This window comes from Oncorhynchus nerka, linkage group LG6 (genome assembly GCF_034236695.1).
Source record: "Oncorhynchus nerka isolate Pitt River linkage group LG6, Oner_Uvic_2.0, whole genome shotgun sequence".
NCBI classification, from domain to species: domain Eukaryota; kingdom Metazoa; phylum Chordata; class Actinopteri; order Salmoniformes; family Salmonidae; genus Oncorhynchus; species Oncorhynchus nerka.
The window spans coordinates 57974792-57987226 of NC_088401.1; the positions used below are offsets into that span (position 1 = coordinate 57974792).

The 12435-nt window shown below is 44.7% G+C and overlaps 1 protein-coding gene across 4 annotated transcripts in view; it reads right to left on the reverse strand.

The window, feature by feature from the left end:
- Positions 1-12083, reverse strand: part of LOC115130747 (TBC1 domain family, member 2) — a 26584-nt gene extending 14501 nt beyond the window's left edge. The window contains exons 1-2 of one of the 4 annotated variants that reach the window (XM_029662169.2): positions 11836-12083; positions 140-653 (exon numbers count right to left, since the gene is read on the reverse strand). In XM_029662169.2, the coding sequence (XP_029518029.1) occupies positions 140-649 (510 nt within the window). In that variant the 5' untranslated portion in view covers positions 650-653; positions 11836-12083. The other 3 variants (XM_029662167.2, XM_029662170.2, XM_029662168.2) reach the window with 3 other exon arrangements.
- Between the last annotated feature and the right edge of the window lie 352 nt (positions 12084-12435).

Genomic DNA, 12435 nt, shown 5'->3' on the forward strand with positions numbered 1-12435 from the left:
CCCTCTAAATTAGGGACTTTGGCCAACCACTGACATTAATAATCAAGTAACTACCAGGATGAAAAGAAAACAGGCAGAACGGCCAACCTCGAGATTCAGATGACCACCCCTGATATAGTATAGATTAAATAAACATTACCTTGAGGACGAAGGTCCGTTCAGGGGTCTGGATGTGAAAGGTGCCCTGCTCTCCGTGGAGGGGGTAACCGAACGTGGCTCTGCACAGCTCAATCCTCCCCAAAGAGGTCACATCCTGCGCCGTCCTGTAGTAAAACAACTGGCTCTTCTTCTCCTCGTACGTGAACCAGCGCCACTTCCACGACTTCAGGGGACCTCCTTGTTTAAGGAGATACCCACATAGTTTAGTGATAGACGGGCTTTCCGTGAGTTGTTGCTGGGCTTGGTTGTCCATGGTGGTGGCAGACTGACTCTGGTTGTTGTCTGTGGCAGCAGTCTTAGCTGGGACCCCTTCACTCTGGTGGTCCTGACTCGGCTGGCCCATGCTGTTTGTGCGTGTAGCGGTCTCTTCAAAGTTCCTCCCTGTTGTGATACAATCATCCTCATCCGCTGGGCTTACCGCCTCTGCTTGGGGAGGAAGTGAGTGAGACGAGGCAGTGCTGGGATTTCCTTCTGGGTCCTCTCCCTCCATCACACTGAGAGACCAAGAGGGAGTTGAAAAAAAGCTCAACTAAAACAAAGCATACAATGGTAGCCTACAATGGAGAGGTCACTCTGCTCCACTTGGAGACTTGACATGATAGTGAGGCTTTGACAATGGGATCAGCATGAACACATCTAAAGCTGTTCAATGTGTAATATTTTATTTTTCATCTCCATTTGTAAACTAATATGACTGGCTTAGAAAAGTGTTACACTTTGTGTCTCTAATCTTTTTGCCATGTTTTTCCTTGCATCACTCTACAACGTTTTTGAAATGGTCATACTGGTGCTATGTCGGATTTCATGAGGGTTGCCAATGGTGTAAAAAGTTGGATTTGTCTGTTTATTTTTGTGGCATTGATAAAAAAAAGGTATTTGATTGGGGAATGGGGATCCATTTTCATGATGGGAAATCAATTCATCAATAAATGTTGGGAAACAGAAGACCTGCAAAAAAATATCGGTGGTTTAAATTCCCCTGGTGCAACTGCATGGTATTTGCAACTAGTGCCTTGCGAAAGTATTCGGCCCCCTTGAACTTTGCGACCTTTTGCCACATTTCAGGCTTCAAACAAAGATATAAAACTGTATTTTTTTGTGAAGAATCAACAACAAGTGGGACACAATCATGAAGTGGAACGACATTTATTGGATATTTCAAACTCTTTTAACAAATCAAAAACTGAAAAAAAATGGGGCATGCAAAATTATTCAGCCCCCTTAAGTTAATACTTTGTAGCGCCACCTTTTGCTGCGATTACAGCTGTAAGTCGCTTGAGGTATGTCTATCAGTTTTGCACATCGAGAGACTGAATTTTTTTCCATTCCTCCTTGCAAAACAGCTCGAGCTCAGTGAGGTTGGATGGAGAGCATTTGTGAACAGCAGTTTTCAGTTCTTTCCACAGATTCTCGATTGGATTCAAGTCTGGACTTTGACTTGGCCAGTCTAACACCTGGATATGTTTATTTTTTAACCATTCCATTGTAGATTTTGCTTTATGTTTTGGATCATTGTCTTGTTGGAAGACAAATCTCCGTCCCAGTCTCAGGTCTTTTGCAGACTCCATCAGGTTTTCTTCCAGAATGGTCCTGTATTTGGCTCCATCCATCTTCCCATCAATTTTAACCATCTTCCCTGTCCCTGCTGAAGAAAAGCAGGCCCAAACCATGATGCTGCCACCACCATGTTTGACAGTGGGGATGGTGTGTTCAGGGTGATGAGCTGTGTTGCTTTTACACCAAACATAACGTTTTGCATTGTTGCCAAAAAGTTCAATTTTGGTTTCATCTGACCAGAGCACCTTCTTCCACATGTTTGGTGTGTCTCCCAGGTGGCTTGTGGCAAACTTTAAACAACACTTTTTATGGATATCTTTAAGAAATGGCTTTCTTCTTGCCACTCTTCCATAAAGGCCAGATTTGTGCAATATACGACTGATTGTTGTCCTATGGACAGTCTCCCACCTCAGCTGTAGATCTCTGCAGTTCATCCAGAGTGATCATGGGCCTCTTGGCTGCATCTCTGATCAGTCTTCTCCTTGTATGAGCTGAAAGTTTAGAGGGACGGCCAGGTCTTGGTAGATTTGTAGTGGTCTGATACTCCTTCCATTTCAATATTATCGCTTGCACAGTGCTCCTTGGGATGTTTAAAGCTTGGGAAATCTTTTTGTATCCAAATCCGGCTTTAAACTTCTTCACAACAGTATCTCGGACCTGCCTGGTGTGTTCCTTGTTCTTCATGATGCTCTCTGCGCTTTTAACGGACCTCTGAGACTATCACAGTGCAGGTGCATTTATACGGAGACTTGATTACACACAGGTGGATTGTATTTATCATCATTAGTCATTTAGGTCAACATTGGATCATTCAGAGATCCTCACTGAACTTCTGGAGAGAGTTTGCTGCACTGAAAGTAAAGGGGCTGAATAATTTTGCACGCCCGATTTCAGTTTTTGATTTGTTAAAAAAGTTTGACATATCCAATAAATGTCGTTCCACTTCATGATTGTGTCCCACTTGTTGTTGATTCTTCACAAAAAAAACAGTTTTATATCTTTATGTTTGAAGCCTGAAATGTGGCAAAAGGTCGCAAAGTTCAAGAGGGCCGAATGCTTTCGCAAGGCACTGTATAACAAGTCTGGACTATGATCAAGTAAGCCATATCAATGCAGTTAAACAGCTTCATGTAAAATAATGAATTATGTTGGCTTACAGTTATGGGACTTCCAAGGCCATTTCATGATGATTATTACGGTCGTGTCAATCAGGTTTATACTTAGGCTACTGTAACAAGGCAACTGCCAGCATTGTAGGCCTACTGCCTCTGCCCAGAGGCCTACTCGACTTTCAAGGCAACAGCCATTAGAGCTCATTTTGCCACGCATGAGCCCTGGTCAGAGTCCCTGTCGCAGCTTTCACTTTCTTTCGCTACACTGGTGGCAGCGTTGGGATCAAGTCCAACTCACGTCTAGTTATGTGATATAGTAGTGGGAAGCATTCTGTAATTACATTGATATATCTAGTGAACAATGGATAAGCAACAATGGGCGTGACAGATAGAAGTCGTCACTAAGGGTGTGATCAAGCCTTACATCAAAGTTGCCTGAATGTGCATCCCGGAATGTGCATCCCGGTCGCATTCCGCGTCGCTCCACAGGTAGTATCACTTTTTCACTTCATTTCATTACAGTCCCAACGGTGTGATTTGTTTGATCGTAGCTAGCTACATAGCTAGCTACATAGCCGTCTTTGTTTCAAAGATAATTGTGTAGTCTAGAGCGATTTTCTAGGTTAGTTAGCCAGCTATTGTCGTTCTCCTACGCAACGTAACGTAACCAACACTGCTAGCTAGCCAGCTAGCTCCAGATAAGCAGCATTGTAGAAACTTCACACTCAACGGTACGACTTGATTAGGGTAGTGTCAACAACGCAGCTAGCCTACCCCAGCAGTACTCTATCATTTTAATCATTTTAGTCAATTAGATTCTTGCTACGTAAGCTTAACTTTCTGAACATTCGAGACGTGTAGTCCACTTGTCATTCCAATCTCCTCTGCATTAGCGTAGCCTCTTCTCTAGCCTGTCAACTATGTGTCTGTCTATCCCTGTTCTCTCCTCTCTGCACAGACCATACAAACGCTCCACACCGCATGGCCGCAGCCACCCTAATCTGGTGGTCCCAGCGCGCACGACCCACGTGGAGTTCCAGGTCTCCGGTAGCCTCTGGAACTGCCGATCTGCGGCCAACAAGGCAGAGTTCATCTCAGCCTATGTCTCCCTCCAGTCCCTCGACTTCTTGGCTCTGACGGAAACATGGATCACCACAGACAACACCGCTACTCCTACTGCTCTCTCTTCGTCCGCCCACGTGCTCGCACACCCCGAGAGCTTCTGGTCAGCGGGGTGGTGGCACCGGGATCCTCATCTCTCCCAAGTGGTCATTCTCTCTTTCTCCCCTTACCCATCTGTCTATCGCCTCCTTTGAATTCCATGCTGTCACAGTTACCAGCCCTTTCAAGCTTAACATCCTTATCATTTATCGCCCTCCAGGTTCCTCGGAGAGTTCATCAATGAGCTTGATGCCTTGATAAGCTCCTTTCCTGAGGACGGCTCACCTCTCACAGTTCTGGGCGACTTTAACCTCCCCACGTCTACCTTTGACTCATTCCTCTCTGCCTCCTTCTTTCCACTCCTCTCCTCTTTTGACCTCACCCTCTCACCTTCCCCCTACTCACAAGGCAGGCAATACGCTCGACCTCATCTTTACTAGATGCTGTTCCTCCACTAACCTCATTGCAACTCCCCTCCAAGTCTCCGACCACTACCTTGTATCCTTTTCCCTCTCGCTCTCATCCAACACTTCCCACACTGCCCCTACTCGGATGGTATCGCGCCGTCCCAACCTTCGCTCTCTCTCCCCGCTACTCTCTCCTCTTCCATCCTATCATCTCTTCCCTCTGCTCAAACCTTCTCCAACCTATCTCCTGATTCTGCCTCCTCAACCCTCCTCTCCTCCCTTTCTGCATCCTTTGACTCTCTATGTCCCCTATCCTCCAGGCCGGCTCGGTCCTCCCCTCCCGCTCCGTGGCTCGACGACTCATTGCGAGCTCACAGAACAGGGCTCCGGGCAGCCGAGCGGAAATGGAGGAAAACTCGCCTCCCTGCAGACCTGGCATCCTTTCACTCCCTCCTCTCTACATTTTCCTCCTCTGTCTCTGCTGCTAAAGCCACTTTCTACCACTCTAAATTCCAAGCATCTGCCTCTAACCCTAGGAAGCTCTTTGCCACCTTCTCCTCCCTCTTGAATCCTCCTCCCCCTCCCCCCTCCTCCCTCTCTGCAGATGACTTCGTCAACCATTTTGAAAAGAAGGTCGACGACATCCGATCCTCGTTTGCTAAGTCAAACGACACCGCTGGTTCTGCTCACACTGCCCTACCCTGTGCTCTGACCTCTTTCTCCTCTCTCTCCAGATGACATCTCACGTCTTGTGACGGCCGGCCGCCCAACAACCTGCCCGCTTGACCCTATCCCCTCCTCTCTTCTCCAGACCATCTCCGGTGACCTTCTCCCTTACCTCACCTCGCTCATCAACTCATCCCTGACCGCTGGCTACGTCCCTCCCGTCTTCAAGAGAGCGAGAGTTGCACCCCTTCTGAAAAACCTACACTCGATCCCTCCGATGTCAACAACTACAGACCAGTATCCCTTCTTTCTTTTCTCTCCAAAACTCTTGAACGTGCCGTCCTTGGCCAGCTCTCCCGCTATCTCTCTCAGAATGACCTTCTTGATCCAAATCAGTCAGGTTTCAAGACTAGTCATTCAACTGAGACTGCTCTTCTCTGTATCACGGAGGCGCTCCGCACTGCTAAAGCTAACTCTCTCTCCTCTGCTCTCATCCTTCTAGACCTATCGGCTGCCTTCGATACTGTGAACCATCAGATCCTCCTCTCCACCCTCTCCGAGTTGGGCATCTCCCGGCGCGGCCCACGCTTGGATTGCGTCCTACCTGACAGGTCGCTCCTACCAGGTGGCGTGGCGAGAATCCGTCTCCTCACCACGTGCTCTCACCACTGGTGTCCCCAGGGCTCTGTTCTAGGCCCTCTCCTATTCTCGCTATACACCAAGTCACTTGGCTCTGTCATAACCTCACATGGTCTCTCCTATCATTGCTATGCAGACGACACACAATTAATCTTCTCCTTTCCCCCTTCTGACGACCAGGTGGCGAATCGCATCTCTGCATGTCTGGCAGACATATCAGTGTGGATGACGGATCATCACCTCAAGCTGAACCTCGGCAAGACGGAGCTGCTCTTCCTCCCGGGAAGGACTGCCCGTTCCATGATCTCGCCATCACGGTTGACAACTCCATTGTGTCCTCGTCCCAGAGCGCTAAGAACCTTGGCGTGATCCTGGACAACACCCTGTCGTTCTCAAATAACATCAAGGCGGTGGCCCGTTCCTGTAGGTTCATGCTCTACAACATCCGCAGAGTACGACCCTGCCTCACACAGGAAGCGGCGCAGGTCCTAATCCAGGCACTTGTCATCTCCCGTCTGGATTACTGCAACTCGCTGTTGGCTGGGCTCCCTGCCTGTGCCATTAAACCCCTACAACTCATCCAGAACGCCGCAGCCCGTCTGGTGTTCAACCTTCCCAAGTTCTCTCACGTCACCCCGCTCCTCCGCTCTCTCCACTGGCTTCCAGTTGAAGCTCGCATCCGCTACAAGACCATGGTGCTTGCCTACGGAGCTGTGAGGGGAACGGCACCTCACTACCTCCAGGCTCTGATCAGGCCCTACACCCAAACAAGGGCACTGCGTTCATCCACCTCTGGCCTGCTCGCCTCCCTACCACTGAGGAAGTACAGTTCCCGCTCAGCCCAGTCAAAACTGTTCGCTGCTCTGGCCCCCAATGGTGGAACAAACTCCCTCACGACGCCAGGACAGCGGAGTCAATCACCACCTTCCGGAGACACCTGAAACCCCACCTCTTTAAGGAATACCTAGGATAGGATAAAGTAATCCTTCTCCTCCCCCCCTTAAAAGACCTAGATGCACTATTGTAAAGTGGCTGTTCCACTGGATGTCATAAGGTGAAAGCACCAATTTGTAAGTCGCTCTGGATAAGAGCGTCTGCTAAATGACTTAAATGTAAATGTAATGTAAATGTGCAATGCCCCGATCAGTTATTCAGAAGAAAATCCTCTGTGACTGTCTAATTTACATAAGTTAACTTACCAGTGTGTACCTGAAACACACACATTCTATACATTTACAAAACTACCTGTTTAAAGTGTTATTATAATCATGGTGTTATTTTGTTAAAGTTTATACATCTAATAACCTGACAATGATCCACATCATATGGGTAGACAAATAATGTAAGTGTGTTATGCAGCAAAACACAACCATCCTTTTTTTAAGTATGCAAACCAGTAAAATGAGTCACTGTTGATCCATCCTGTTCTGATCAAATGAGATGGATGGAGGATTTTCTACGGCCTAGAATCAAGGCCTTTCCCTGTCATGAAGGACAAAGCTAAGCCCCTCTTGGTTCTCATTGGTGAAGACTGAACTCAAGTTAGGGGTTATATGTCAAACTCTCCTATACCACTTTGCTCAACATGTTATACCCCAGAGGTTGTAAATAAACCATGTTTCAGGTGATTTAACTTGGATTATCATTATTATTAGGCTGTGAAACTAATAGCCAAATGGCTTCAGACTGAGCATTTCTCACTGGAAAATGCTGCCGACATTGAACACAGCCTAGGGTTAGGGCGTTTAATTTCAGACTGTCCTATGCCACTATTCCCAACATCTTATACACCATAGGTTGTAAATAAACTATTTTTTAAAGTGATATAACTTGTATCATTATTATAGGACTGTGGAACCCATAGCCGAATGGCTTCAGACTGAGCATTTCTCACCATTTATTTACGGAGACCAATTTCTGTTTTATAATAGGTACTGTCCATTTACAGTATTGTGTTGATTAATTACAGCTTTCTTTGGTGGAAATACAGAATATGTATAAACATGCCAAATATACCAAAGCTAAGGATCATTAACCATGTTATTCATTACTGAAACATGTAAACTACAACTAGACACAAATATTTTATTTAAAAATTATTCATACAAAAGTCAAGAGTAGGCTATAACATGAGTAAAAACGAAGTGTGTGTAAGTGTGTGTGTGTGCATGTATTATGGTGTGTATTATAATTTTCCATCATAAAAATGTATCCACATTCCCCAATCAAATACATTCATCAATACCAGACAATAAAATAAATAAAGTTGGGCATTTTGTCTCCAATCTGTCAACCATAATAAAATTCAACATAGTCTTGTATAAAATGCATTATGAAAGAAATGGTGTAATGTACACCAAAAAAGAGACTTTAATTAAATGCATTAATGAAAAATATGAATATGCAAAATATGAAATGGGTTATGAAGACAATTGTGTAGGCCTACTGTTGCCTACATGGGGAAAAAAGGCCTTTCTGACTACAAGTGCACCTGTATCCCAAAGTATTACGTGAAAACAAGCATAGAAAACAGTATTGGCATAAAAAAACACAAGGTTACTATATTTATAATTATTTCAGTGACAACCTGGTTGATTTAAAAAATGTTGGGTTCTTAACACGTTCGTTTAAAAAAGATATATAAATAAATGTGGTACACAAAAAGGCAGTGTAGAACACCATTGCCCATCACGCAATGCTGTAATAACTTTCAAAAGAAAGATTGTTCCGAAGTTTGCCTTTTCATTCTTATTTTTTATGTTTTTAGGATGTGTCCATCCCAAACCACATGAAGAAAACTCCCCACTGCATAAAAGCACAATGCTGTTAGAAGCTGTACCTCGGCAGTCAGCGCAAAACTTGGGTCGGCTGATTGAGGGAGACAAAGTCCAGCCATCTGAGGATCTCCTCTCGAGGGACGCTGTATTTCTGCTCCCTTATTTTCAGTCTGCAACTGGCTCAGGTTGTTGAGAATGTTCACATCTATATACACCAACCGACTGTGCTGCCGGTTATGTTGGAGAGCAACAATCTGCTGAATAGCAGCCATATGCTGTATTACTCTTGTTCCGCTGATGTCTGACAATGGCTTTGTCAGGCAGTGGTTAACTGGTGCAGTGAATCGGGTGCAGGAGAGCAGAAATGAGTGTACAAGGTATTTAATTCCACGACAGCACCAGTATACAGACAATACTCAAAGTGCGGAGAACTACCGGTCACTAGAAAAATAACGGGCGTAAAATACATAACCCGGCAAATATAACCAGCCGACAAGTACCGCCATGAACAATCAATAAACACACACAATAACATGTGGGAAACAGAGGGTTAAATAATGAACATGTAATTGGGGAATAAAAACCAGGTGTATAGAAAACAAAGACAAAACAAATGGAAAATGCAACTGGATCTTGGACTTCCTGATGGACTGCCCCCAGGTGGTGAGGGTAGGCAACAACACATCCACCACATTGACCCTCAACACAGGGGCCCCTCAGGGGTGTGTGCTTAGTCCCCTCCTGTACTCGCTGTTCACCCATGACTGATCGCGCACGACTCCAACACCATTGCTAAGTTTGTAGACGACACGACAGTGCTAGCGATGATCACTGACGATGATGAGACGACCTGGTCTCTGCCCTCCAACCTATAGGCTAACATCATCTCCCTCACCGTCAGCAAAACAAAGCAGCTGATCGTAGACAACAGGAAATGGAGGGCTGTGCACGCTCCATTCAATGTGTAAATGTAACAATCTGCTGCTGTATTTTTTGTGTTATCTGTGATCGTTTGTTTGTCTTGTGTAGTTTCTTAATCATTGTATCTAAACGGTATGTGTAAACATGTATATGCAGGGCCCAGCTGTAAAAGAGACCTTGGTCTCAGTCTGGTCTTTGTTGAAATAAAGGTGTAATAATAATAATTCACATTGACAGGGCTGTAGTGGAGCGGGTCGAGATCTTCAAGTTCCTCATTGTCTACATCACTAAGGATCTACCATGGTCCACACAAGCCAACAGTCGTGAAGAGGGCACGGCAATGCCCTCAAAAGTTCTACAGCTGCACCATTGAGAGCATATTGACCGGATGCATCACCAATTGGTATGGCAACTGCTTGGCATCCGACCACAAGACGCTACAGAGGGTAGTGCGCATGGCCCAGGACGTCACTGGGGCCGAGATCCCTGACATTCAGGATCTCTATACAAGGTGGTGTCAGAGGAAGGCCCTAAAAATGGTCAAAGACTCCAGCCACCCAAGTCATAGACTTATCTCTGCTCCCGCACAGCAAGCAGTACCGATGCAACAAGTCTGGAACCAACAGGACCCCGAACAGCTTCTACCCCCTAGACATAAGACTGATAAATAGTTAAATAGCTACCCGGACTAACTTTTTTTACTCATAGCATAAGCTGCTGGTATTGTTTATCATCTGTCACTTTATTCCTAGTTACATGTCTACCTCAATTACCTCGTACCCCTGCACATCGACTCGGTACTGGCACTTTGTGTGTAAGTTATCGTTACTCATTGTGTATTAAACTTTTTAGTTTTCTATTATTTCTCTATTTACTTTCTGTCTGCATTGTTGGGAAGGGCCCCTAAGTAAGCATTTCACTGTTAGTCTACACCTGTTCTTTACGAAGCATGTGATAACTAAAATGTGATCTGATTTTAAATCTCAGACTTCCGACTGTTTTTTTTTATTTAACTAGGCAAGTCAGTTAAGAAAAAAAATCTTATTTACAATGACGGCCTACCCTGGCCAAACCATAATCACAGCCGGTTGTGATACAGCCTGGAATCGAACCAGGATCTGTAGTGACGCCTCTGTAGTGCCTTACATGCTGACCAAACCGCACGTCTGCGAGTGCCATCACGGCAAGTTGTTTTTGTTCACCCACACCGGAAGTGATCAGGACACGCAGGTTGAAATATCAAAACAAACTCTGAAACAATTATATTAATTTGGGGACAGGTCAAAAAGCATTAAACATTTATGCCAATTTAGCTAGCTAGCTTGCTATTGCTAGCTAATTTGTCCTAGTATATAAACATTGGGTTGTTATTTTACCTGAAATGCATAAGGTCCTCTATTCCAACAATAAATCCACAGATATACCGAGAAACACTCGGTTTATCGTTTTCTCTCCTCCTTCCTTCAAGCTTCTTTTTCTTCTTTTGACTAAAGTCTAAAGAAGAATATTATATAGCGTTTGGCAACCAACATTACAGCATTACTACAACCCACCGGAGTGTCGACCTTCGTTCATCTTTCAATCACCCACCTGGGCATATGCTTCTAAAAACCTGTGAGGAGATGGCAGGTGGATATATCCTCCTAAAAAACTATTTATATTTTAGCACCTGGCCACACAGATGCTCACGAGCAGTGTGGGTGCAATGATTGAATAACATGCATGTGTACATTGAATTTGCAACAGTGTGGTCAACATGTAGCATCACTTGTGTTCAAGACAACTGGGAACTAGGTAATAATTTAAAAAAACGAGCTCATTCTGAAAAATCTGTCATCCAAATTGGAAACACAGGCATCTTTCAAGAGCTCTGACCTGAAGATAAGTAACATCATGCTTTTACCTCGTTTTTTCCCCCCGAGTTCCCAGTTGTCTTGAAAGCACTGAGGTCATAAATTGTAGAAATAGACACTTCAAAATCTTTACACACACACACACACACTTGAAATATGACCACATTTGAAAACCATCTTGAAATTTCGAACATATGTCCGTCTTTATACCATAATGTCACAGTCACATGTAAAATCTACAGTAAATTAAATATTTACCTACTCGTTTTAAACTCCTTCTCCAAGTAATAACATGACATGGAATGCTCACTGGATCCCGAAAAAGGAAAGTCAGCAACAAAATTAGTTCCAAGGACCTACAGGTTGATCCAGGCGCGATAGAAACCAACGCCAATCTAGAGCTTCTTGGAATAGGGCGGTGGCGCGCGCAAAGCTATTTTCAATACATTACACAATGTATTACTTGCAGTTGATGCTTGCTTGACTTAGCTTATTTTAGACTTAAAACATAAGCTAGTAAAGTTCGTTCCCTTCCGAAACATTTTGACAGTATAGGAACAGAGTTGTGTACTAGCTTACATACCTTAGGCTTGCACGTCGGCGCTGTTTACTGGCAGCGGAAATTTCACTGGCAAAAAACGTCTCTCTCCAGTTGTCTAAATATTGGTGCTTTGAAGACAACTGGGAACTCGAAAAAAAAACGAGGTCAAATCATGACACCAGTGATCTTCAGGTCGAAAAGTTGGAGCTCTGGAAAGTTGCCCGATGCCGCGTTCATATTATAGTCGGAACTAGGAAATCCCACTTTCTGAACGCGACCTATAACTACAACCAGTTAGCATGTCGGACATTTCCGAGTTTCTTAGTTCCGACTCTACAGGAACGCCGCACGAGTTTCGGACTTGGAATTCGGAGTAGGTTGACTGTTCAAAACAGTTTTTCTCAGTCGGAGCTCGTTTCTCATGAGTTCTCAGTCTTGAACACGGTCGGAGATTTTTGATAATAACATAGTATACTGAAGGCATTCGCGTCGACGCACTTGTGTCTCTATAGTGGTTGTACATTCAATTTCAAGTGTGGTTCACTTTTCCCATGCAGGGTAAAAACATTCACAGCTAAACATCGGTTGCTGCCATGAAAAACAATACAATTTGCGCCCATGTAGGAGAGTCATATGTAACAT